Genomic DNA, 26,233 nt, shown 5'->3' on the forward strand with positions numbered 1-26,233 from the left:
TTATGCTTATCCACTTCAAGACACGCTACTCCACTTTACACCACTCTATGAGACACATCTCCACTTCATGCCCCACCACTCGACGCCACACCACTCTACAACACAACACTCTAAGCTACGCCACTCTACAATACTGTGCAATGCTCTACTCCACTGTAGGCATATCTAACACACTACTCCACTCTCCGCAACTCGCTATGCCACTCCATTCAACTTTACTCCAATCTACTGACACACTACTCCACTCTATGCTCTCTACTCTACAACACTCTATGCCACTCTACTCCATTCGAAGACCCTTCATGACACTCTGTAAAGCCACTCCACTCTGTTTTAATTGTATTTAGGTACGTCATGGGGAGTTATTGTTTTGTTATATGAAAAAATGCACCTTTCACCTACAATGTTTAATAGGAGATGTGAGGATTTGTGACTTGTCCTCGACTGTTGTCGCTAAGTGCTGATACAGTCCATTTAAAAGTTACCAATAAAAAACACTTTCTTACATAATTTTAAAGAGTGGTGTAGTGTGTCAGTAAGTATTCTCTGAAACAAACAGCAGAAAGTACATTGGCTAGGAGCAAAGCCCAGGTTATGAGTTTGAGACCCCACACTGTACAAGAGATACAGCAGCTTTTTGTCTCAGACATGTGTGGCAGCAATGTGGTCTACTTCACACACATTCTGCAGGTGTTAAGCTCTAGAGTATTCCACACAAAGATGAGGCACGGTTCTAAGGAACCAAATTAAGTAGGTTTAACCAGTCCGATGGTGCTTTCTCTCCTTTGATCTTCTTTTCCGTGCAACCCACCCACAACGAGAAGGGTAAAGAGCCAGCATGTAAGAGTGGGATGATAAAGAAACCTTATGGTGATTCTGTTACTACTAATGAACTAAATGGGAAGACAAGGCTGTATTTGTTTAGGTTGCTCCATAAAGGTGTATGAACATGCTGAGTTTACCTGGGTAGGTGGGCCCAACTGTTCAATAAGTAATCAAGGCCAGTTCTAAGCAGGATTCCCTTTGAGTCTTGTCATGATATTTGTCTCTTTCTAGATTGCTGAATCCTTCAGTGCTCCACAACTATTTGGACACTGCACATCTTCTAGAAGGGCAACCTTATTCATTCATCAGATCTAAAGAAGGGTTGACGGAAGAGGCTCTGGGAGGAGCATAAATGTAGGCAGTGTTGCTCGTTATGTGGAAAGATCATGTTGAAACTCCAGGTGCTCTTCTGAGTAGGTTGGACTGGAATTCTAGCAGATGTGTGGAGGGTAGGGGGTCTCCCTTCGCGGTAAATATTGTTTTGTAAATTATTGTAACCAGAAGGGCTGCTGAATTTTTAAACTGATTGGAATAAAATGCACATCACTATTGCAGCAAGCAAGTGGAGCAAACAAGAGTTCTACCTGGGATGTTTTGCAGGCTGCTTCTTCCTCACGCACACTCTTCCCTCCACACAAATCGAATTGAGCGGTGTATTTTACAATGCAACGTTTCAGAGAAATTGTCTGACAAGCAAGGCTTTTAATCTCGGTTCAAGTAATGGCTTGGGTATTGAATTAGATCTGGCCTCCTGTCATTTTTTTTAAATATATGAAGCATCTGTTGTCACTTGTACTCGCCCCCACTGTCTTGCATTTCCCAATCTTGCCTCTGTTAAGTAGTTTCATAGCCAATTAAAGTGAAAGAGAATCTTCTTGGAGCGAGAGTTCAGAAAATGAAATGTAACACAGCAGAGCTCATGTCAGCTAGAATGTAGAGGTTCAGACAGCAAAGGTACTGCTTTGGTTATATGGCTTTACTGTTTCAGACATGCAACCTATTTTGTTGGTTACTCCGATCTTACATGGTCAGGCCCGGTCATTGAAGCTATTTTTGTAGATTTTGAAGTGTCTTGGTATGAGTGACCAAACAAATACCATGGCAAAGAGAAAGTGCGTTCTAGCATCAATTAAAAGTCCACAACATCAGCAACATGTGGCCCCCATTTGCATAATTTATCACTGAAATATCTGTTAAAAATATTTTGGAAATGCATTTTTTAAAATCATAAATATGATTTTTCAGTAAAGGCTCAAATTGTCTGCAAATATCACTTGCATTTTAGTAAGTAAACTCATTTTGAAATTGGCTGACCGTTTTCCAAAAACAAAAAAAGGCTCCAGATTATACATGTTGTGTACTGTGTAATCTGCCTCCTGATAGTTAAAGTGCCCATGTGGCATTAGAGTTTCAGACTTTAGAATTTTCCTTAATCAATTTCGCTGTGATGCCCCAAATACACTATCAATGTTCCTTAATTCTCCAGTTAGAAAAGTTTTATCACTTCCATAGGTGCATTTCCAAAACGCCCGATTTAACAAGTTAGCAAAGTTACCGGATGGGTAAATCTTTGCTGGTAGGGGAGTGAAAAACCATTCAATGTATCAATCTGTGATAAACTGCTGCTTTCGAGCAGAGATTTCAGCCTGTGGAGTAGACAACGCTTTCTAGGGCCACTGCTAAGTCTGTGCCACGCCTACTGGTCATATTTCTAGCATGGTTATCCCGAAAGTCTCACCCATGTACAAGTTACCCTGGCGGCACTCCACAAAAGGCTGGAAGGGCTTTGAAGGATGCACGTAGTAAACAGGAGGGGGCAGAGGCCTCCAGTAGGCGCCAACACCCAGGAGCCCTACAAGCCCATTCACCAATGAGAAACATCATCCTTCAGTCGCACTGTGCAATGGTAGGTGAGAATGAGCAGTTATATGATGTGTGAAATTATTAATTAGATGCTCACAGGGCCTGATTCCTAAAGATTTTCTTGTGATTAACTGTTGTGGTACTCTTTGCTTACTCCTGAATTCTAAGAGTAACTAAGGAGTAAGTGAGTCGCACTCCAGGTGTACTCCAGAAATTCAACAGTAAGCCAGACAACACTACATGAAATAGGACACCCACTCATATCACATTTTGAATAGACCCAGAATGTCCTTGTTTTTATGGTGTAGTGAGACAGCTTTCTGTAGTTGTCATTGAGGTGGCAAATGTTTTGAAGGTAGTTTGTGGCATGGAGGAAGACGAGGAACATGTGTTAAGTTACATGCTAAGTGGTATAAGGTGCCTTATGCTGGTGACACGTTCTTGTTGATGCTTCTGCTCTACCTAGAAGGGTTGATCCATGGGAGGCAAAGTGGACTCAAACTTTGCCGCAAATAATTCATTCCGCCAAATATCCTCATTTGGTCTCTTTATAGTATTCGATTTATTAAGTAACTATAATTCACATTACAGTGTCCACCAAAAAGTAAAATAGTATGCTCATGGCACATAAGAAGGAAACGCTCTGCAAGTCAACGTAATAGAGCATAATCAAACCGCTAATGTGCTCTGCTGAGGTATACTGCTAAAAAATCTACTTTCTAAAATTTAGCTCCGAGTGATTGAGCTTTTGCTGTAAAACGCGCCCATGTAAAGTGTGCCTGTTAAAAATGAGCTACTTGTCAACAATTCTAGGACTTCTTATATGGTATTGAACAATTCACATGTTTAGACAAATGGTGACACATTTAACACATAACGTTTTGTCAACAACAGAAATGGAAACCAAAAAATTATATGAAAACAAAAACATGTGCATTTGCTCTTTGTCCAGACATTTGCAGCTTTAAAATGCCATTACGCTATGATTTTGTGTGAGAGCCTTCATTGCATTAATGTAATCTTTCCACTAGAAGTCAAATAACAGCCTCCTGTGCTTAATTTTTAAAGAATGAGTGCCTGTGCCCAAGGCTCTGCTCAACAACCTGCAGCCAATGCAATTAAATGTTAACATGCCCAATACCACAGCTGCGAAGTTTTTAACCACCTCCATCCTCTTTAATCAACCACCAGACACTCACTTCCCCTTTATCTCACCCTTCTAGACTCCTGTTTTCTCCCTTTTTGAAGATTTTTCCGACTTTCTCAGCCTTTGTGTTTCTGCTTTGTTTATTTTTCTCTCTCTTGTGCTTGTTAATGTCTAATTTAGTCAAATAAGTGCCAGTCACCAAAAACCATTGCCAGTTCCCACACCGGCAGCCACCTGTTAAAATTAAGCACAGACAACCTCGAAATATTTAGCATTAATGTGTTTCTTTGCACAATATTTACCTGTACAAACCTCATTGCTGAACAGAAGTATTACATAAATATAACAATATGAGAATATTTGCAGTCCTGCCAAAACATGCTGCAGGCTTTGTCCTTGTAGTGTTACATCATGTTAGCTATAGAAAGCTATAACAGACCAACAAGCCATGCAGATTCAAACAAATCCACAATATTTTCTATTTTACGGAGAAAGAAACTCGTGCACATTTATTTGTTGTGCACATTTTCATGCATATGTTGTTAGTAACTACAAAATGGCGTCAAATATATTTCCAATATGTTCATTCGATTTTTCTTTCTCTTTTATTTTTCAGGCTTTCAACATGACGGCCGAAGAAACAATAAACGTTAAAGAGGTGGAGATAACTAAACTCATCTTAGATTTCTTGAATTCAAAGAAACTTCACATCAGCATGCTGTCCCTGGAAAAGGAAAGTGGAGTGATAAATGGTCTCTTCTCGGATGATATGCTTTTCCTGAGGTATGACTTACTCATCTCTGAATCGGAAAACTAGAGAGCTTCCCTTCTGTAAAAGAGCAGCGTCAAGTGACCAATAGCAGGATTAACTATGTTATGATAATCAGATGCACCCCCTTGTATGTCTGTGGATACAGTAGTGACACGCTAGGCCTTCTCTGCAGGCCACAGAGACCAGACTTACTGAACAGAGCCCTGCCTTCTTCAGCATCAGTGCAATGTGGTGCGTTGATGTCAGCAAGTTGGTTTTATCCTCAAAAAGTATTCTAGATGTCTTTAAAAACTGGATTATCCCACACACCAGTGGTATATCACTTAAGGAAGTGTGCTTTTATTGTTGATATATTCACAGAGGACAAAGGCAAATCCTCAGGAATGTGAGGTGGACTGCTTCCATTTGATTTTACATCTGTAGGCTTTTAATGTGTACTTTTTGAAGCCTGTTGGTGAATTCTTTGGGGAAACCCTTCTAAACTGTATAAAACCAGGCATGCCATGACTATCAACCTGGTGACCTGAGCAGTGCAGCTCGTTTGTAGGAGGGGAGGAATATTGTGAATCATTGACAGTTGAAAGTGGCATGGTGACCACTGTCTGTGGGCACAGAAGGAAATGTGTTAGACAAGTAGCATATTTTTTATAGTGTAGAAATCACTGAGTGTTGTATTAGCTCTTGAAAAATGCGAAACTTGTAATGAGAGAAATATTCAATTTTGTATGTAAGTAAATCAGCTATTGTTCTTTGTAACATGATACCTACTTGCTTGATTTAGTCTGTTTTTGACACCACACGTTACAGCACATTTGTAGGTCTTGCACAGTCAGCGCTTACACTGTCTCTGCAAGACATGCTGTATTCAGGATATGGGCTTTAAAAAGACTACTCCTGTTACATGTGTTGTTACTCAGAGTTTGTGAGCACTATTTCCATCTTTAAGACGTAGCACTGGAGACAAGTGCTTGCGGTTTACAGAGCTCTGTTGTAAACGGGGCTGTAAATCTTTCTTTTATCTTGACACATATGCTGTGCAAAGACTGTCTGTTTTGGCTGCAACTGCCTCCTCCCTCCTGTTTTTAAAACGCATGGCCTGGCATCACAGTCCCTGCCTTCCTATAGCTGCTGTTGCCTCTGTCTCACAGCTCAACAAGTATTTGCAATACAGTAGGTTCCGCATTTGCGAGAGTTTGATCTATTTGCATTGTAAAGGACAATGCCTTTTATATGTGTGGTTTGAAAACCAGCAACCAGTGGATAAACACGCACTTTGTACTTATAGTTGTTGCTTGCGAGAAGCAAGGCTGGCGGTTAAAGAGGCACAGTTACTACCAGGCTTGCTTCTCGTAAGCAAGGGCTATAAGTGCAAAGTGCTTGTTTACACACCGCTTGCAGGTTTTCAAAACACATAAATAAAAGGCATAAATTGTCATTTATAATTCCAATAGCTCAAACTCTCGCAAATGTGAGACCTATTGCATTGCAAATGCTTGTTTTCTGTGAAATCGGGTTCACTGTGCCAATTAATGAGATCAGTGGTACATAAGGAAGGACAGGAGAGCTATAGAATGCTCTTCAAAAAAGCTTTGGTCCACTTCGTATGACATTTCCCAGTATAAAGAATATCTCTGATCAGGGTAGTTTTCACGTTTTTCTAAAGAGGAGATGGTCTGTTTTTCATTTCTCATATGTCTTAAGTGTGTTCGGGAGACATAAGCACTGCCCTTTTCTAAGCCATATGTAATCCGAGCTTTGATTGGTAGAGTCTCAAGGTGTGAAAAAACGAATATTACTTTCTTAAGACAGTGTTTAATGCCATACTTTTGCCATTTCTAATGATGTTGTTAACTGCTTTTACTTCTACTCTTTTTATTGCCACTCAGTTAATTAACTTCTAGAAAGAGGCTGGGTACGCCCTACTTAAATTCACACTCCCAACCTGTAGACCCTTGATGATGACAACCGCAAACCCACTTGAAGGGTGTGGCAATATCTGTATGAAGCCCTAATTTCTGATTCAAAACGTCCTGTACATTGTATTATGGATTGTACTCAGACCTTTACAAGTAGCCGGTGGGGTGATTTTAGGGTAGCTTGTGTGCATTTTTGTTTCCACAAGTTTAGTCTCAGTCTAGTCACCTTGTTTTGTAACATTTGAAACCGGTTACTTCTGTTTTTAGAAGCTTCACAGATAGCTCTGCAGGCACTCAAGAGTGTTTTGAAGCATTTTAAGTTGAACATTGGTTCCCTTACCCACTTTGTATTTTTTTTTTTTAAGAAGAAAATGTTTGAGATCATTAACCTCAGGCTCTTTACTTTATGGGTTAGCTTCAGGTCTACTCTTGATAGTCCCAACCAGGCAAGCAGCATAGTGTGTTTATCTGCACCCGTCAGAACTGATGCGCTTATACTGAATTGATTATCGCAAATGTGTCTTCAAGGATTAATAAGTGGGGTCAAGGAATTTCGCAATACTAGACTGTCCTCCTGCTCTCACCCTGTTGGTGGATAGGTTGATAGGGGTTTTGCCAACTTTTGTATGGAATTATAGTGTATATTAAAGGTGTGTGCACGGCAGGATCTCTGGAGTAGCCTTCAAAAACATCTTTTTCAAAGAAGGTTGATACTGGCCAACAGCTTGCTGACTGGGTTAGTGTCATGCTGTCCCAGGCAGGCGTGTTTATTGGGAGGATGCCTAGAAGGTGTTTGATGCCACTTTCAGTGGCTAGGCAATGTTCTTACCTTTTAAATCTTCTTCCCGGTGATGAAATCCAATGTCTGTAGGGATTGGTGCACCCTTTTCCTGTATGCAAGCCAGGCATTTCTGGAGGGACCATCCATATCTATATCCATATCCATACTAATATAATAAAGAGAGAGCCCAAACCTTTGAGGCGGGTAATCTCAGGAACCACAGCACCAATCCCAACACCCAAAACAGCGTTGGAAAGGGCAGTTGCAGCAGAAGGGCATAGGCTATGCAGACGCCCACAATATACATTTAAAAGGTAAAAGAACCGTGCCAGCAAAGTAGTCCCTTGTGGGCGTGTCTGCGTTGTGCTGTGGGCGTGTGCTGGGGGCGTGACAAACACTGGGGGTGTGTGGTACGTTCCGCCCTTCATGCCATGTCTCATATCGTGTGCTAATCCGACCCTGCTCCCTTTAAATACCCCTGCACCCCATAATCCTAACCCACCCTTACTCCTTAAAATACCCCAACACCCTTAAACACTAACCCATCTTAACCCTATAATATATACCCTGTACCCCAAAACCCAAACCTATCCCTGAACCCTAAAAATACCCCTGTAACCCAAAACCCAAACATAGCCCTGAACCCTATAAATACCCCTGTACCCCAAAACCCAAACCTAGCCCTGAACCCTAAAAATACCACTGTACCCCAAAACCACCCCTGAACCCTAAAATACCCCTGTACCCCAAAACCCAAACCTACCCCTGAACCCTAAATACCCCTGTACCCCAAAACCCAAACCTAGCCCTGAACCCTAAAAATAACCCTGTACCCCAAAACCCAAACCTAGCCCTGAACCCTAAAAATACCCCTGTACCCCAAAACCCAAAACTAGCCCTGAACCCTTAAAATACACCTGTACACCAAACCCCAAACCTACCCCTGAACCCTAAAAATACCCCTATACCCCAAAACCCTAACCTAGCCTTGAACCCTAAAAATACCCCTGTACCCCAAAACTCATACCTATCCCTAAACCCTAAACCTACTCCTGTACCCCATAACCCAACACTATATCTGATCCCTTAAAATACCCAAACACCCCAAAACATATACCTCAGTACCCCAAAACATATACCCCTATACCCATACTTACCTTATCGAAACATTAAAAAAAAAACATGCTTTTACCATTCATGCATTTACAACGAATTTCGTTGTAACTGTATGCGTGGTAAAAGCATATAAAATGTAATGCCATGCGTTATAATGGCATTGCGCAGTCATGGTACTTTTGTATTGAAAGTATGCGGAGTGATGGTATGCGGAAAGAAAGTTGCGGAATAATGGGTGTTTACCCTCCCCCGGTAAGTACATTGGTGGCACGGCGGCCCACATCTCCAGCAACATACTCATATTTTTTCACCACCCATTTGAAAAATGCACAGGTCTCTCTCATTGATGGCCAGCACCGACATACACTTTTAGACACACCTCCCGCCACAAGTTCTAGAATTGCGAACTTTAGAGCTGGGGAGCTAGGTTTGAATCTCGGCATCAGCCTAACATCCTGTGATTCCAGGCAAATCGCTTTGTCTCCCCGTGCCTACCACAAATGAATGTGTTCTTCTGTAACGTAAATTGTGCTCATGCCATGTTGTCGAGTTCGCTCTATATAATATTGCAAGGAAAAATATAGTAGGGAAACTAGTTCACACACTACTGAATGCGCACTCTTAAGTGCATCAGCAGTGCACTGTGAATCGGAGCAGATAAGAAATGCTATCAAAACAAAATCCTACAAAACAATATACTACTGGCCGGCAGCAATTCATACCCGGACAACGTCGGGACGGGCTGCTAGTATATTGATAAAAGTGCAAAAACATGCACAGTATTACTACACCACAGTTGCTACAGATGGGTCCTGAGATATTGTACATGACTTTAAGCTGTATAGTTACTTCCCAAACTACTGTATCTGATAGCGATGGAAGGAAATAACAGCAAGAAAAAATTGAACTAGAGAACTCAAATTATCGAGGAAAAGCTGCTATTTGGAAAAAGTCATTGCTCGGCATGAAAGAAGCTTGTTCTGATCCACACCTTTCAGCATAAAAAATCGGAACTTGTGATGGCGCACATACATGCAGGAATGTAGTTGATCCGTGCATGACTTGGGTGAGGCACCTGCTTTATCTCAATCTGTCATGGTGCTTCCTTGTCCTCCAGCTGTGAAATGGAATAAACCACATAAACATAAGAGCCATTGAAGCTCAAGTATGGAAAATACTAGAAAGATATAGAAAAGGGACTGCCAGTTTTAGTGTCATTCAAGTGAAAGTGACTCTTAAACGAGACACATGAAAGACTTGCATTCCAAATGTTAGATGATAATATCCGAGACCAGGCCCACAATCAAATGATGCGCTTCCTCTTCTACCCTGATGGAGATATTGTCTCCTACTGACAGCTACAATACAGATGAGGATACTGATATCACAGTTCGTTCAAATAACTTTATTTCGATTTCACAAGAAATCATAAAAGTATACATATAAAAAAAAACAAAGTACAATAAAAACCACAATATACGTTTACATATTTATGGTCTTCAAAACACTCAATATCGGTTTCTAATAGCAAGAGCTGATCAAATAAAACTAAGTACAGCATTACAAATGATTGGGGTTGACAAAGATAATAAATATTCTAGACCTATATTATCTACCGAAGGTGTCCGTCAGGGATGCATTTTAGCCCCCTTTTTATTTTTGGTTTACACTAATGGATTAGAAGGTTTTTTGCTGGAAACTGGTGCTGATTTTCCACAGATCAATGGCAGAAGAATCCCAATGTTGTCATATGCTGATGACACTGTTTTAATGACCCTTACTCCCAATAGCATGCAGATTTGTCTGAATGCTTTTGACATGTTTATGGGAAATTTAGATCTGGGGGTCAATTTTATCAAATCATTTGCAGTGACTTGTGGTTCGAAAAGTGTAAAAAGCCGCAGGTATATGGTGAGGGATTCAACTATAGAGAAAGTTGATAACTTTAATTACTTGGGTAACCTTTTTAATAAAAAATTAAATTGGGAACCTTTAATATTTGCTCGGGCCCAAAAGGTTACACAATCAATTGAAGCTCTCTTTCGCTTTGCCAGTAAACTAGGACAACGGCGTATTGCAGAAATGATATCCCTGTATAAAGCTAAGTGTGTCTCTGTTATGACTTTTGGCGCAGGGGTTTGGGGATCACAAAATTGTGAAAAGTTGCAGATTGTGAAAAATAAATTCATAAAACGTCTCCTATCTGTCCCATCGGGTACGTCAAATAGTTTCTGCCATGGGGAGGTTGCCATTGAGTTTGTGAGTGACATTATACACCTAGCTCCATTATTACTATGGTCTAAAGTTTGGCAATCTGAGGAATTGAAATTGACAAAAGACATCTTACAAGATTGCCTTAAACTTGAGTATTATAGGGAGATCCCATGGCTCCGATATGTTAGTGATACCTTTTATAAGATTGGGTTAGGTAATATGTTTGTAAATCCTGGCATGATCAATAAGGATGCTAAGTTAACCATCAAAAATGCTTATAGCTCCAATTTGGGCACCTTAAGGAATAGTGAATATGCAGTACGCATCAGGGGAAAACTGGTGCGACCTTTTTATTTATCATATATTATGAACACACAATGGCGTTTCTATTTGACAAGGTTTCGCCTTAATACTCTACACTTCCTTTTTGCTTTTCCAAAGCAGGGGGGGTGGTGTGAGAAACTACCTTTCTGCCCCTGTAATCATAGGGTTTCGCAAAACACCTTGCACCTTATTCTTTTTTGCGTTCTGTATAAGGTCCCAAGAAACACCTTTATTAGACCATTATTACTATCCTTTGGATCATGCTACTACAAAGAGGGTTATGAATATTTATTATCTTTGTCAACCCCAATCATTTGTAATGCTGTACTTAGTTTTATTAGATCAGCTCTTGTTATTAGAAACCGATATTGAGTGTTTTGAAGACCAGAAATATGTAAACATATATTGTGGTATTGTGGTTTTTATTGATATCACAGTTAACTCTCCTCTGGCTTGCTTTTTTCCTGGGAATGATGTAGTCACTTGTCACAAAGTGATAAAGCGAGCAGTAATAAAGCTAAATATTCTACAACATGCACCAGTATGAAGCTTCTGTTTGAGTTTTTTAAACTAACTTTGCTTTGGTAGCCTGATGCAAGGCTAGTGATGGCCCTAGTCCCAGGGTTGCTGGAGGCCACCACACATATTCTCCTTTCTGCATTTGATATAATTGTGAACGAACCGCGTAATACATTGAGCTACATCTCTTTATAAAGAATGCAGGAGAAAGGATTGCATAGGAAAGATACCTGACCTTTACAATGTCAATTAGAGTTGCTAATTCATCAACTCTCCTAATAAAGTAAAATTGATCACTGGAATTCAATTGAGAGGTTTGTGAAACTCCATACTCAAGAATACAGATACTTTGTAAAGCCAGCTAAAGAATAAATGCTAACCTCTGATCACACTTTCAGCACAAAGGATTCAGTTCATCTAGCATTGAGAATATTGAAGTGGTCTCGAGTCTACGTGATACTCATTCAAACATCACTGAACCTGGAGTGACAAGAAAGTAATGATCTCCCTTTCTCAGGCTTCTTGCTGTTTGTAATACATACAGATGTTGAGAGCCTGCATATGAAAAATTAAGTTTATATACTCAAATCAGTTGACACTGCTAAAGACAAAAAGCCCTTAAATCCCATTTAAAAGATATTGTGCTGCTGTAACAATCCATCTCTGCTCCCAGAATACAGTGACCTCTCTAGTCTTTTGTCCTCTGTATCTTTGCTTTAATCCTGTAAAGTGCTCCACCGCCTTTTGGCTAATTTTGCAGTATATAAATACTACGTTTGTGTATGGCTTAAACAAATAGAAGTCGGTTATTTCATTTTGGAAAAAGCATCAGCAACTCTCAACGCCAAGAACAACAGCAACAATAGCAAATGCTTCTTTTTCAGAAGCAAAGAGTTCCCAATAGAGGAGTTCCTGCACATCTTTCACAGCCTCAAAGACGTCTACTCCGAAGCAATGACTCCTTCGATCTGCACCCTGCTGCAAGCACCATGCAGGGTGGGGAGAGAGCATTCCAACGTTTACTCCTCAGGGTAGAACATAACTAAAGATAACTGTGGACTGAGATTGTAAAGAATGAATACATAATCTGAATCTCTTCTTCTCCTCCCAACATACCACCAATAGCGTTTAAGCCTGCTCTCCATGAACAGTTGGGGCAGTAGTTCCAAACTACCATTCAATAAAAAGCAGTGAAAGTGATTGCAAGGCATTGTGGGCTATATGTGCAAAACTGAGTGATAGCGATTTCCTAAGATACAAAAATTACAATCTTTAAATAGCAATTCCTAGGGGGTTGCAAATTGCCTTACCTCATAAATAATACTGAGGTAGGTCGCAGTTTGCGACCCATGAGGAACTTCAGCGATGGTGGCCTGCTGGGATCAGCAGACCACCATGTATGTTATTTTCTTTTTAATAAAGCAATATTTTTGTTTTTATAAATGCAACCCGTTTTCCTTAAAGGATGCAGTTAAAAAAAAAGAAAATGAAACGTTTAAGTTTCATTTTTTATGTGCAGGCAGTGGTCCCTGGGATAGACTGCATGCTCTTAAAAAATATTTGTTTCAACAGTCACAAAGGGGAAGGGGTACCTTGGATACCCCTTCCAGTTAGCGAATGGTTACCACCTCCTGTAAGGTGTCGGTAAAATATGAATGTTTTGCAACCGTAATTTGGCCACAGAACATTCATACATACCACTGTAGTTCTGTAATTGGAAGGGACGCCCTAAGCACGTCCCTTCCAAATACCGGTTTGCTAACGTGTTACCGAATCGCAGTTTGCATTTTTGTACATTTAAAAAAGCATTTTTGCACTCTGAAAATGCCTGAATCTGTGCATCGGGCCATTTGTCACAGCCAAAGTGCTTTGTACATATGGGTAAGAGTATTCTGCATCATTCAGAAACTCTGTCCATCACCACCCCCTTTTCCAAAATCGATTTTGTCCACACTATGTGTGGGAGGGTATACTCAGACGTGAGTCCCTTGCTCATTGCACCATCAGGATTCAAGCAAGCCGGGCCGACGACGGCTGAAATGCCAGAAACCGGTCCCCGGAAGCTTGTTTCCTCCCCAGTATAAGAATTGGCTTGGTAGTTTGGTTTGCCCTGTTCCCATCATGCACTGGGACAGGAACAGACTAATTTGCATGTAGCCAGGTTCTGAGCTGGGATGGTGCAGTGAGCTAAAAAACGGTGATGGATCTAGCCCTGATCTCTTGACTGGGTAAGAGTATTCTGCATCATTTAGAAACTCTGTCCATCACCAACCCCTTTTCCAAAATCGATTTTGTCCACACTATGTGTGGGAGGGTATACTCGGACGTGAGTCCCTTGCTCATTGCACCATCAGGATTCAAGCAAGCCGGGCCGACGACGGCTGAAATGCCAGAAACCGGTCCCCGGAAGCTTGTTTCCTTCCCAGTATAAGAATTGGCTTGGTAGTTTGGTTTGCCCTGTTCCCGTCATGCACTGGGAAAGGAACAGACTAATTTGCATGTAGCCAGGTTCTGAGCTGGGATGGTGCAGTGAGCTAAAAAACAGTGATGGTTCTAGCCCTGATCTCTTGACTGGTTAAGAGTATTCTGCATCATTCAGAAACTCTGTCCATCACCACCCCCTTTTCCAAAATCGATTTTGGCCACACTATGTGTGGGAGGGTATACTCAGACGTGAGTCCTTTGCTCATTGCACCATCAGGATTCAAGCAAGCCGGGCCGACGACGGCTGAAATGCCAGAAACCGGTCCCCGGAAGCTTGTTTCCTTCCCAGTATAAGAATTGGCTTGGTAGTTTGGTTTGCCCTGTTCCCATCATGCACTGGGACAGGAACAGACTAATTTTCATGTAGCCAGGTTCTGAGCTGGGATGGTGCAGTGAGCTAAAAAACGGCGATGGATCTAGCCCTGATCTCTTGACTGGGTAAGAGTATTCTGCATCATTCAGAAACTCTGTCCATCACCACCCCCTTTTCCAAAACCCAAAAGATCAAAGTCTACTTCCTAGGTAAGAAAAAAAAGCACCACACTTGGAATGCCATTGTCTTCTAGATCAGAATCATACGAGCAAGTGCGCGAATATAGAATACATTTTACTAATTCATCACCACGTTCTTCCCATCTTCATCGAGGAGATTAGATATGCTCAATAGACTTTCATGAGTCATATTCTCACATACCTATATGTGAACTGCACAGAGGATTTCTGAATTTAAATGTAAAAGACTGCCATAATTAGGAGAAAGTTGCCCGATTCTTCCTGAAGTTTTCCTCGTGCGCAGTCTTTCTAGTGAATGGCAATGGCAACAGCTGCTTTCTGAATGAAAGGCATCTTGTCTACCTATGATCGGACGATCAACGACTTCTTTCAAACTGGAAGCCAAAAGATTCCTTATAGTCAAATTCTTACCTTAATCTGGGCGAGGTCCATTGGCTCAAAATCATTGCTCCTACAATCTCTGGTCCATCATATGCCTCTGCTCTTCTTTACAGCATTGTGTGCCCCCCTTCGTAGCTCGCTATATACCTGATTTTTGTATTATTCTCCTTTGTGTCATCTGTATGTGAATCATGTGATTATTCATGTTTTGTATTATTACTTGATGTTGATATTGGGATTTGACCTTCCTTCCACCCTTTTGTAAAGCACTCTGATATCCTTCGGGATCTGGTTTGCGCTATATAACACTTTATAAATCATACTAATATAATAAAGAGAGAGCCCAAACCTTTGAGGCGGGTAATCTCAGGAACCACAGCACCAATCACAACACGCAATACAGCGCTGGAAAGGACAGTTGCACCAGAAGGACATAGGCTATGCAGACGCCCACCATATACATTTAAAAGGTAAAAGAACCGTGCCAGCAAAGTAGTCCCTTGTGGGCGTGTCTGCGTTGTGCTGTGGGCGTGACAAACGCTGGGGGCGTGTGGTACATTCCGTCCTTCATGCCATGTCTCATATCGTGTGCTAATCCCACCCTGCTCACTTTAAATACCCCTGCACCCTATAATCATAACCCACCCTTACTCCTTAAAATACCCCAACACCCTTAAACACTAACCCATCTTAACCCTATAAATATACCCTTTACCCCAAAACTCACACCCATCCCTAAACCCTAAAAATATCCCTGTACCCCAAAACCCAAACCTAGCCCTAAACCCTAAAAATACCACTGTACCCCAAAACCCAAACCTAGCCCTGAACCCTTAAAATACCCCTTTACCCCAAAACCCAAACCTACCCCATAACCCTAAAAATACCCTTGTAACCCCAAACCTAGCCCTGAATCCTAAAAATAACCCTGTACCCCAAAACCCAAACCTACCCCTGAACCTTAAAAATACCCCTGTACCCCAAATCCCAACCCTAGCCATGAACCCTTAAAATACCCCTGTACCCCGAAACCCAAACCTACCCCTGAACCCTAAAAATACCCCTATACCCCAAACCTAGCCCTGAACCCTAAAAATACCCCTGTGCCCCAAAACCCATACATATCCCTAAACCTACCCCTGTACCCGATAACCCAAAACTATATCTGAACCCTTAAAATACCCAAACACCCCAAAACATATACCACAGTACTCCAAAACATATACCCCTATACCCATACTTACCTTATCCAAACATTAAAAAAAACATGCTTTTACCATTCATGCATTTACAACGAATTTCATTGTAAATGTATGCATTGTAAAAGCATATAAAATGTAATGCCATGCGTTATAATGGCATTGCAGAGTCATGGTACTTTCGTAATGAAAGTATGCGGAGTGATGATATGCGGAAAGAAAGTTGCAGAATAATAGGTGTTTACCCTCCCCCGGTAAGTACATTAGTGGCACGGCGGCCCACATCTCCAGCAACATACTCATATTTTTTCACCACCCATTTAAAAAATGCACAGGTCTCTCTCATTGATGGCCAGCACCGACATACACTTTTAGACACACCTCCCGCCACAAGTTCTAGAATTGCGAACTTTAGAGCTGTGGAGCTACGTTTGAATCTCGGCATCAGCTCAACATCCTGTAATTCCAGGCAAATCGCTTTGTCTCCCCGTGCCTACCACAAATGAATGTGTTCTTCTGTAACGTAAATTGTGCTCATGCCATGTTGTCGAGTTCGCTCTATATAATATTGCAAGGAAAAATAACATAGGGAAACTCGAGTTCACACACTACTGAACGCGCACTTTTAAGTGCATCAGCAGTGCACTGTGAATCGGAGCGTTTCACAGGCCTGTCACAGATAAGAAATGCTATCAAAACGAAATCCTACAAAAGAATATACTACTGGCCAGCAGCAATTCATACCCGGACAACGTCGGGACGGGCTGCTAGTAAATAAATAAATAACACGTTTTTTGATTTGTTAATTAGGGCATGGATGTACCCAAGTTGGTCCCTAAAGTTCTCATGCAGTCGAAGTTACAGATGCTCAAAAAGCATTATAATTTCTTGTGTCCTTATATTACAAAGAGGTTGAAAAGTATCTGTTTTGCCTGCAGGCAATGACACACTAATGTGTGGAGGGAAGGTAACAGTTGTTCCAGGCCCGCCTATATGTTTTATGGCGAATTCCTGATTGATAGTCAAGAAGTAGGGGAGAAGGGGGATTCCACATTCTGAAAGCAGTTTGGTTACTTTGCTTTCCTTGAGTTGTTTTTGGAGTAAGGTATGTTCAGCACTGCACAATAGTGGTCAAGGATCATCAGCGGGCTCTACTCACTCCGGAGCAGAAATATATGGTGTTAGAGATTTGTGGCTGCACCCTTGAGGCTGATTTGTAGAGAAGGGGACTTTTCATTCTGAGTAATTTTTTGTTGCACTATTCTGTTCCTGGGTCTGCTAATAAGTCACAGACGTTTATGTAGTTTGCCACGTATGGAGGACTATATGGTGGCCAGCATGTGTGTCACGGGATGTCTTGAGGTTGTTCTTTATGGCTATACAGATTTTCTACATGCTTGTATATGTTTTTGCTCTGCCAATGTACAACACACAAAGTGCATTTTACGATTACTAGGCCTGTCAATTCAGTTCCTGACTGTTTCATTTGATTGGTTTGTTGACCCATTCATTTTAATAGACTATTACGGCTTCTTGTGCTTCCAGTTCATTTGCGGTGTCATCTCAGTAGTCCTTTGATATTTCTCTTTCAGTATGTGTAGCACAATGCTTTTGTCCTTGCTCCTCGTGTCTGATTCAAATGTCTTTGTACAATTGTACAGCATATCAGAACAATATCTTTAGTCCAAATTTGCACTACTTTTTTATTCATCAAACCTTTGTGCTAAATGTTTTTTGGCAACCAGTATAATCAAGAGGTAGTGTTCATTCGTTGTCTCATTGCTGTGTATTTTGCCATTGCTTGCATTGTTTCAGAATACAGTTTTGCTTGAAAGATTTAAACCTACTTTTGAAGTCATCATTTGCGTGAAATATTCCCAAGCCAGAGGCCTCTGTGTGCCTTACTTACTGTGTAAGTACTCCACAATTCTAAGAAGACTAAAGTATTTTAGAGCAGGATTTTCCTACAGCTTTTCTGAGATTAGCTCTCAGACCTTGCAAGAGTAGCATCCGTCCCATAGGGTATTTACTTTTTAGGTCGGGCTAATTAACTGACGTTGCCACTGTTGAAAATTGTGACGCAAATGAGGTTAATCAAATGTATTACATATGAAAGTAATTCATTCTGTTACATTTAGGCAGCTTATCCTGGATGGACAATGGGATGAAGTTCTTCAGTTTATTCAACCTCTGGAATGTATGGAAAAATTTGACAAGAAAAGGTAATCTTGAAAATTCAATTTGATCTTTTTGGAGAATATCTGTTCAGTAATTGTCATTGGGAACATATCATTAATGCTTTCCAAGAGGCTAAATGTAAGTAAGGAAATTTTTATTTGTTTGTGTATATATGTTTTGTCTTTTGAGCTATTGAGAACGTATGTAGCTAGCAGAGCGGACTAAAACCTTGCAAGTGTTTAATATATTTTAATTGACAAAGGTCCGTTGCCCCAGAAGCCTGTATTCTGCCTTTCATCCCTCCTGCTGTCAGACCGTTTCTTTTTTCAGGGCACTGGTTAGTCACCTTTTCTAAATACTCTTTAGTTATTACTATTTTGACTTGTATACCTAGGTCAAGTTAACCAATTGCGATTAAAATTGAAAACGGAATTGACTACACCATGCAAAGGAGGAAATGTGTAACTAACAAGAAAAGCAGATAACCGTGTAAAAAGCTCCTTTTGTATGGGATGATGAATGAAGAGATGCACCATGGTTGCTTACTGTTTATTTTATGGTGACACTTAGGTTATTTCCCATTATCAGACTACTTCTACAGAACTTTGCATCCCTGTACCTCATGCATGCATACTAGTGTGGTACGGCCCTAGCTCTTCATGTATACGCACCCTCTTCAGTTCCTTTCTGTTTAAAAAAAAAAAGGGTCCAGTTTCTGACTGGCAACTGATGGGGGTCAGTGGAAGTGCGTTGGTAACCGGAAAGAGGCTGCAGGCTAGGAGTAACAGAATTACCCTAAAGGTACCTTGGTTGTATTGACACATTCTTATTCTTTCCCATTCCGAATCTATGGGACACAATGCTGCCCAGTTTATCCCTCTGACAGGAACTTGCCTGCAGAACGCCTCTAATTCCACCATTGCCAAGCTGGAGTATTCCCTGAAACGAACAAAGATTGTGTCGTATACAGAGGGCAGCAATTGCTGATGTATGACATTATCCATATGTGAATGGTGGACAGTGCATATGCTTGCCTATGATCAATATCCCCAACAGATAATTGGTATAGAATGCTTTCAGAGCCGTAAAAGTGCAATACATGCTTCTTGTTCGGATGAAATTCTGACAGTACTTTGGAGTTAAAGGAAGACTGCGTTGAGAACCCACAGAAGGCTGTGGATCATTGTGGGGCCCCATTAATCCTAGGAAGCTGTGCCTTTGGCAAGTCTCGAACCGTACAACCATGGGCGACCTCTACGAAGTGGAGCACTAAAACTCCTTGTACACAGGGGCAACTTTTGCTGTATGACTACATCCAACACACCATTTGCAGGCTTTGGTCCGTATGGACTCGCCCCCAGAGGTGCACCCATTTATCCAATCTTTATATATGATGGGCCACTAGCGCAGACGTATCTCTTAGTTTTATAGAGTCCTTCGTCCCCTAGACTCCCCTATGCTAACTCAGCTAGACAAATGGGAAACAGAAGCAGGCAGAGCCTTTTATGATAAAGGTTGGGCCCTAGCACTAGAAATGCCCCACACAATTTCCTGCAAAGAGCTTATCTTTACTCTGTGGCTATTTATAAATGCTTCCCACTAACTGCACCCTCTTGCCCTCGATGCTCAGCCCAAGTTGCTGACTTCGCTCACATGCTTTGGTCCTGCCCTCCTCCTTAGACCATATTGGGTCTACATAATCAATATCCCCTCAACCATCATGACAAAAACATATCCCACGGGAGTGGCCATCAGTCGCACTTGGGATCTATAAATGGTCCAAGAAAGACCATGCAGCTACTCCGCTGCTGATTCCTTTAAAGTGTGTGATCACCTCCCAGTTGAAGTCCAAATACCCTCCCTCCCTGGGGATTTAATACTGGGCCTTTCTCAAGTTTTTCTCAAGTGGGCTAGTGTGAATCGTTCTGCTTAGAGAAAAGACCATGGAGATTGATACTCCTGGTGAAGGTTGATACTGGCCAACAGCTTGCTGACTGGGCTAGTGTCATGCTGTCCCAGGCAGGCGTGTTTATTGGGAGGATGCCTAGAAGGTGTTTGATGCCACTTTTAGTGGCTAGGCCCTGTTCTTAGCTTTTAAATCTTCTTCCCGGTGATGAAATCCAATGTCTGTAGGGATTGATGCACCCTTATCCTGTATGCAAGACAGGCATTTCTGGAGAGACAATATATTGATAAAAGTGCAAAAACATGCACAGTATTACTACACCACAGTTGCTACAGATGGGTCCTGAGATATTGTACATGACTTTAAGCTGTATAGTTACTTCCCAAACTACCATATCTGATAGCGATGGAAGGAAATAACAGCAAGAAGAAATTGAACTAGAGAACTCAAATTATCGGGGAAAAGCTGCTATTTAGAAAGTCATTGCTCGGCATGAAAGAAGCTTGTTCTGATCCACACCTTTCAGCAGAAAAAATCGGAACTTGTGATGGCGCACATACATGCAGGAATGTAGTTGATCCGTGCATGACTTAGGTGAGGCACCTGCTTTATCTCAATCTATCTTGGTGCTTCCTCGTCCTCCAGCTGTGAAATGGAATAAACCACATAGACAAAGGAGCCATTGAAGCTCAAGTATGGAAAATACTAGAAAGACATAGAAAAGGGACTGCCAGTTTTATTGTCATTTAAGTGAAAGTGACTGTTATGTTATGTTATTAAATTATTTATTAAGCGCACTAACACTGATTAGTTTCTTGGCGCTGAATTTGACAGTAACACAACAGGTAAAAAAGTAGGATTTAAAAAGCTTGTCTGAAAAGCCAAGTCTTCAGTGCTTTCCGAAAAGGTAGAAGATCTTGACAGAACCGAATTTCTAGTGGCAAGGTATTCCATAGGCGGGGGGCAAGTGCTGCAAACCTATGTCCACCAGAACGTTTAAGCTTGAACGGGGGGATCTGGAGAAGGCCCAAATGGAGTGAGCGAAGGTTGCGGGGGGGAACATATCTGGTGATTATTTGGTTAATGAACTTGGGGCTTTTGCCATGCAGTGATTTAAAAATCATGCAGCCTGCCTTAAAGGCACAGCGTTGTGTAATCGGGAGCCAGTGCAGTTTAGTAAGAAGGGGGGTCGCTGCTTGCCACCTTGGTTGCTTCAGTATCATCTTGGCAGCATAGTTCTGTACCATCTGGAGACGCTTGAGTAGAAGGACTGGAAGACCCAAATAAATGGCGTTCGTATAATCCAGATGGGACAGAACAGTGGCGATCACAACCTGGGTAGTGGCCTCTAGCGTTAATAATCGCCGAACCTTCCTAATTTTTTTTAGCTGATAGAAACACTTAGAAACCACTTGGCCCACTTGTGCCTTTAATGAAAGGTCACTGTCCACGATGACTCCCAGCGTTTTAGCCGATGGTGATGGTTGTGGAGCTTGACCCAGGTCTAAGGGCCAGTATTGACTCTTAAACGAGACACAGGAAATACTTGCATTCCAAATGTTAGATGATAATATCCTTAAGTAATGAGACCAGACCAACGTGGTAGTTCCCCCTCTAGCACAGATGATGACAACTGCATTGTAACTAACCATGAGATCCCGAAGAAACAGACGAGTCCCGAAGTGGGTGATCCTAATGTGGAAATTGTTACACTTCCAGACAACCCAGCTGATCAACTGTGTTCCAATAATAAGAATTTATTGCTGCTATCATGGAATGTGGCGGGTTTGGTGGTAAAGTTAGAGAACATGGAGTGGTGTGACTATGTGGATAACCATGGTATCTGTATATTCCAAGAGACATGGGCCAGGACCATTCAGCATAGATTGGGTTTTGTAACTTATGCCGAGCCTGCAACTAAAGGTCTTAGGGGCAGACCATCTGGTGGATTGATCATATGGGTGGCTGTCCATCTTGGGTTTTTGGTCAAAAGAATTAACACCAATTCTTGTGATATTTTGTGTATTCTCCTAACCCGCAGAAACACACCCAAAATAGCAATCATTAATATCTACCTACGTCCGGTTCTGGGTGGTACGGTTTCTCATACCCCAGAGTCCCTAACTGCCCTATTAAACAGCTTCTCAATTGATACCAAGGTGATAATAGGGGGGGGACTTCAATTGTCATTATGAACCACTCGGGGGTGTCTCACAGTTAACATCAGATGAGGATGACGCCTGCCGGATTCCACCCCCAAATATCTACCCAGTTAAAAACTGGACTCCCATGGCCATGCAGCTCACCACACTGACATATACATTCTCACTTAGAGCCTGCAACGGCCGCTTTCCGGGGGATAGCCCAGGGAAGAGTACTTATAATGGAATGGGCCATTCGTCAACAATAGATTATCTGTTGGTTAGTATGTCTGTATGGCACCTGATTTGATGTTTCCACGTAGCTGATCGCATGGAAAGTGACCACAACCCCTTGGTAGCAGAACTGGATGTGCCAAATCACGACGGGGAGCATCAAGAGGTCGACTTGGTCTCCAGTGCGATTAGGATCACACTGGGTGGTAAAAAAATTCGATGGTCTACTATGAAGTCGTCGCCAGACAACCTGGCATCACTGTATAAAAGTGTCATTCTCCAGCTTGAGCGTCTAAATATATTGCATGAAAACGCCTTTAATCCTGATAATGATGTTAAATGTTTAGCTATACACAAAGAATTAATGTTGACCTTAGCAGCTAGCTTCTCTAAACCAGTAAAACATAACAATCGACAGGCATGTGCCACAAATCCCTGGTACAACCAGTCCTGTAGGAAGGCGAAGATCACCTTAATTTCTGCCATTAAATCAGGCCATAGGGCTAACATTATGGCTGCAAGGAACTTTTATAAGAACCTCCTTTCTCATGCAAAATCTGAATGGGAAACAGAGAAATGGAAGGCCATTAAACAAGCACTAATAGCGAAAGACGCCCGAAGTTTTTGGAACTTGGTCCATACTGGGAAGCCAGAAGGGAAGGTAAAGATTGATCCCAATATTGCCGAGGAAGCCTGGTGTGCTTACTTTGGTGATCTCTATTCTAGTACCCCTTCCCCCTATAATGCGTTACTTATAACGCCTTTGCTATCAGGCCTAGAATGCCCCTCCCCTCCCTTTACTATGTCGGAAGTTACTCTTGCAGTCCAAGGATTAAAATGTAATAAGGCCCCTGGGTTGGACAAGATCCCTGGTGATCTTTTTAGAGATGAGCCGAAGATCTGGGTCCCCTACTTGACCGTCATATTTAATGCCATTCTTGACGGTCAAGAGCCTCCAAGCACATGGCTGGGGGCCGAAATTATTCCGATTTATAAAAAGGGATCTCCGCTGGCCCCGTCAAACTATAGACCAATTAGTCTAATTGACGTTACCCAAAAAATCTACGCCAAACTGCTTTTGCAACGCTTGCAAGATTGGATTAGCGAGAATAACATCCTCTCCCACTTGCAAGCAGGGTTCCGTGCTAAAACATCGACCATTGACCAATTATTACGGCTCCAGGTTCTTTACTGGAAGCATGTGGTGATGGATGGGGGAGCCTCTACCTGACATTTGTGGACCTAAAATCCGCATTTGACATGGTGGACAGAAACCAACTTTGGAGCATATTAACAACGATGGGGATACCACCCTACTTATGTCTCCAATTCAAAAGACTCCACGAAGGAACCTATGCAAAGGTTCGCTATGGCAAAAATGGCCAGCTAACAAGAGATTTTCCCATTGAGAAGGGAGTTAGGCAGGGATGCGTACTGGCCCCTACGCTATTTTCCCTTTTTTTAAATGGCCTCGTCGATGACTTAACTAGTGTACAAAACAGCGACGCTCCTAACCTAGCTGGTGGTAAATTTCCTGCACTCATGTTTGCGGATGACACCCTGCTGCTCTCAAAAACATCTATGGGGATGCAGCGGGTGTTAGACCAATTTACCAAATTCTGTAGGGACAGGAACCTGGTAATTAATATAGACAAAACAAAGTACATGGTGTTTAATGGCACTGCAACTAATTGCCCTTGTCCAACAATGGATGGACGAGCCCTGGAAAGGGTAAATAATTTTACTTATCTAGGCCTGACCTTAAATGATAGAATGAGTTGGGAAACCCAAATGACTAAGGCTAATTTAACCCTTTCCCTGTCTATGGGGGGTATTCTTAAAGTACAGAAATCCTGTGTTCACAAGCTAGTCAGTGTACCGCCGGAAATATACAAGGTACAAACCAGATCTTCCACCCTATACGGGGCAGAACTCTGGGGCCATTGTCCAGCGAATGAGATTAGTATAACAGAGAATAAATTTATTAGACAGCTTCTCTCCTTACCTACTAACACCCCCCTAATTCCACTAAGGCTGGATATAAATCTGAGGCCTATGGCAGAAGTAATTGCCTCACGCCCGCTCCTCTACTGGCGTAGATTGTGGAGTGTCCCGGAGCTCGAGTGTTATAGAGAAGAATTAAAGATTGTGATGGCTCGCCCGGGTGTAGGGAGGATAAAGTGGTTATCTTTTATAAGGGGGCAGGCGTCCAAGATTGGCATGGAGAATCTCTGGTCCAACCCGGAGGACACATGCAAATCTATCTCAAAGAGAACCCTGGCTGAGTCTATAAAGTATCACAACCTTGAAGAGGTCCTTCGATCAGCCAGGCCCTCTAGCCTCACTGACAGTTTTTTGGATTTCAAGAATGTCTATAGCTTTGAGAAAGAATTAGACGCTATAGAACCTGTCTTAGCAAAAAAAAATTTCTTACAGTTCAGATATGGTACATTACCCCTTTATTCCTATTCTGATAAATGGAAATTGGGTTTAGCTCGCCCTTGTCCAGGTTGCAATGATCCAAATGAATCTTTAATCCATGTGACTTTGTTCTGTCCTGCCTATTCTGCTAGCAGGAAAAAATGGATCATACAGTTATGTGTGAATCTAGGACTTAGGAACTACATAGACTATTTTAGAATTTTAAAAACTGATACCAATGCATTGATAGTTACTGCTATTGCTAAATTTTTGTTTTCGATGTGGTTAACTAGACGAAGACTGATTCGTTTGTAGAAACCCGCTTATTGTGGTTAGACTGCTCTGTCTCAGTAATAACTAGTTTTTTTGTGTCCTAAAATTTTTTAGCTTGTATTTTATTGTTTCAGTGCTTTTATTGATATATTATAAACCGCACGTTAACTGATCATTGTAAATATCCAAAACGAGATGTAACTATGCATGGTTGAGTTGTAAATGTATTTTTTTTCTAGTTGTGATGTACTTTTATGGTTCATTAACAAACCGAAATAAAGTAAAAAAAAAAAAATGATGATAATATCCTTAAGTTATGAGACAAGACCCACAATCAAATGATGCACTTCCTCCTCTACCCTGATGGAGATATTGTCTCCTACTGACAGCTACAATACAGATGAGGATACTGATATCACAGTTAACTCTCCTCTGGCTTGCTTTTTTCCTTGGAATGATGTAGTCACTTGTCACAAAGTGATAAAGCGAGCAGTAATAAAGCTAAATATTCTGCAACATGCACCAGTATGAAGCTTCTGTTTGAGTTTTTTAAATTAACTTTGCTTTGGTAGCCTGATGCAAGGCTAGGGATGGCCCTAGTCCCAGGGTTGCTAGAGGCCACCACACATTCTCCTTTCTGCATTTCATATAAATGTGAACAACCCGCATAATACATTGAGCACATCTCTTGATAAAGAATGCAGGAGAAAGGATTGCATATGAAAGATTCCTGATTTTTACAATGTCAATTAGAATGGCTAATTCATCAACTCTCCTGATAAAGTAAAATTGATCACTGGAATTCAATTGAGAGGTTTGTGAAACTCCATATTCAAGCATACAGAAACCTTGTAAAGCCAGCTAAAGAATGAATGCTAACCTCTGATCACACTTTCAGCACAAAAGATTCTGTTCATCTAGCAGCTTGAGAATATTGAAGTGGTCTCGAGTCTACGTGATACTCATTCAAACATCACTCAACCTGGAGTGACAAGAAAATAATGATCTCCCTTTCTCAGGCTTCTT

General features: G+C 41.6%; 1 protein-coding gene across 1 annotated transcript in view; it reads left to right on the forward strand.

Moving 5' to 3' along the window:
* WDR47 (WD repeat domain 47) overlaps positions 1–26,233 on the forward strand; it is a 373,430-nt gene that overhangs the window by 110,738 nt on the left and 236,459 nt on the right. The window contains exons 2-3 of the mRNA XM_086953906.1: positions 4,452–4,618; positions 18,193–18,276. Coding sequence (XP_086810032.1) covers positions 4,461–4,618; positions 18,193–18,276 — 242 coding nt within the window. The 5' untranslated portion in view covers positions 4,452–4,460. The remainder of the gene's footprint in view (positions 1–4,451; positions 4,619–18,192; positions 18,277–26,233) is intronic.

The sequence above is a fragment of the Lissotriton vulgaris genome, chromosome 1_1 (assembly GCF_964263255.1).
Source record: "Lissotriton vulgaris chromosome 1_1, aLisVul1.2, whole genome shotgun sequence".
Classification (NCBI taxonomy): Eukaryota; Metazoa; Chordata; class Amphibia; order Caudata; family Salamandridae; genus Lissotriton; species Lissotriton vulgaris.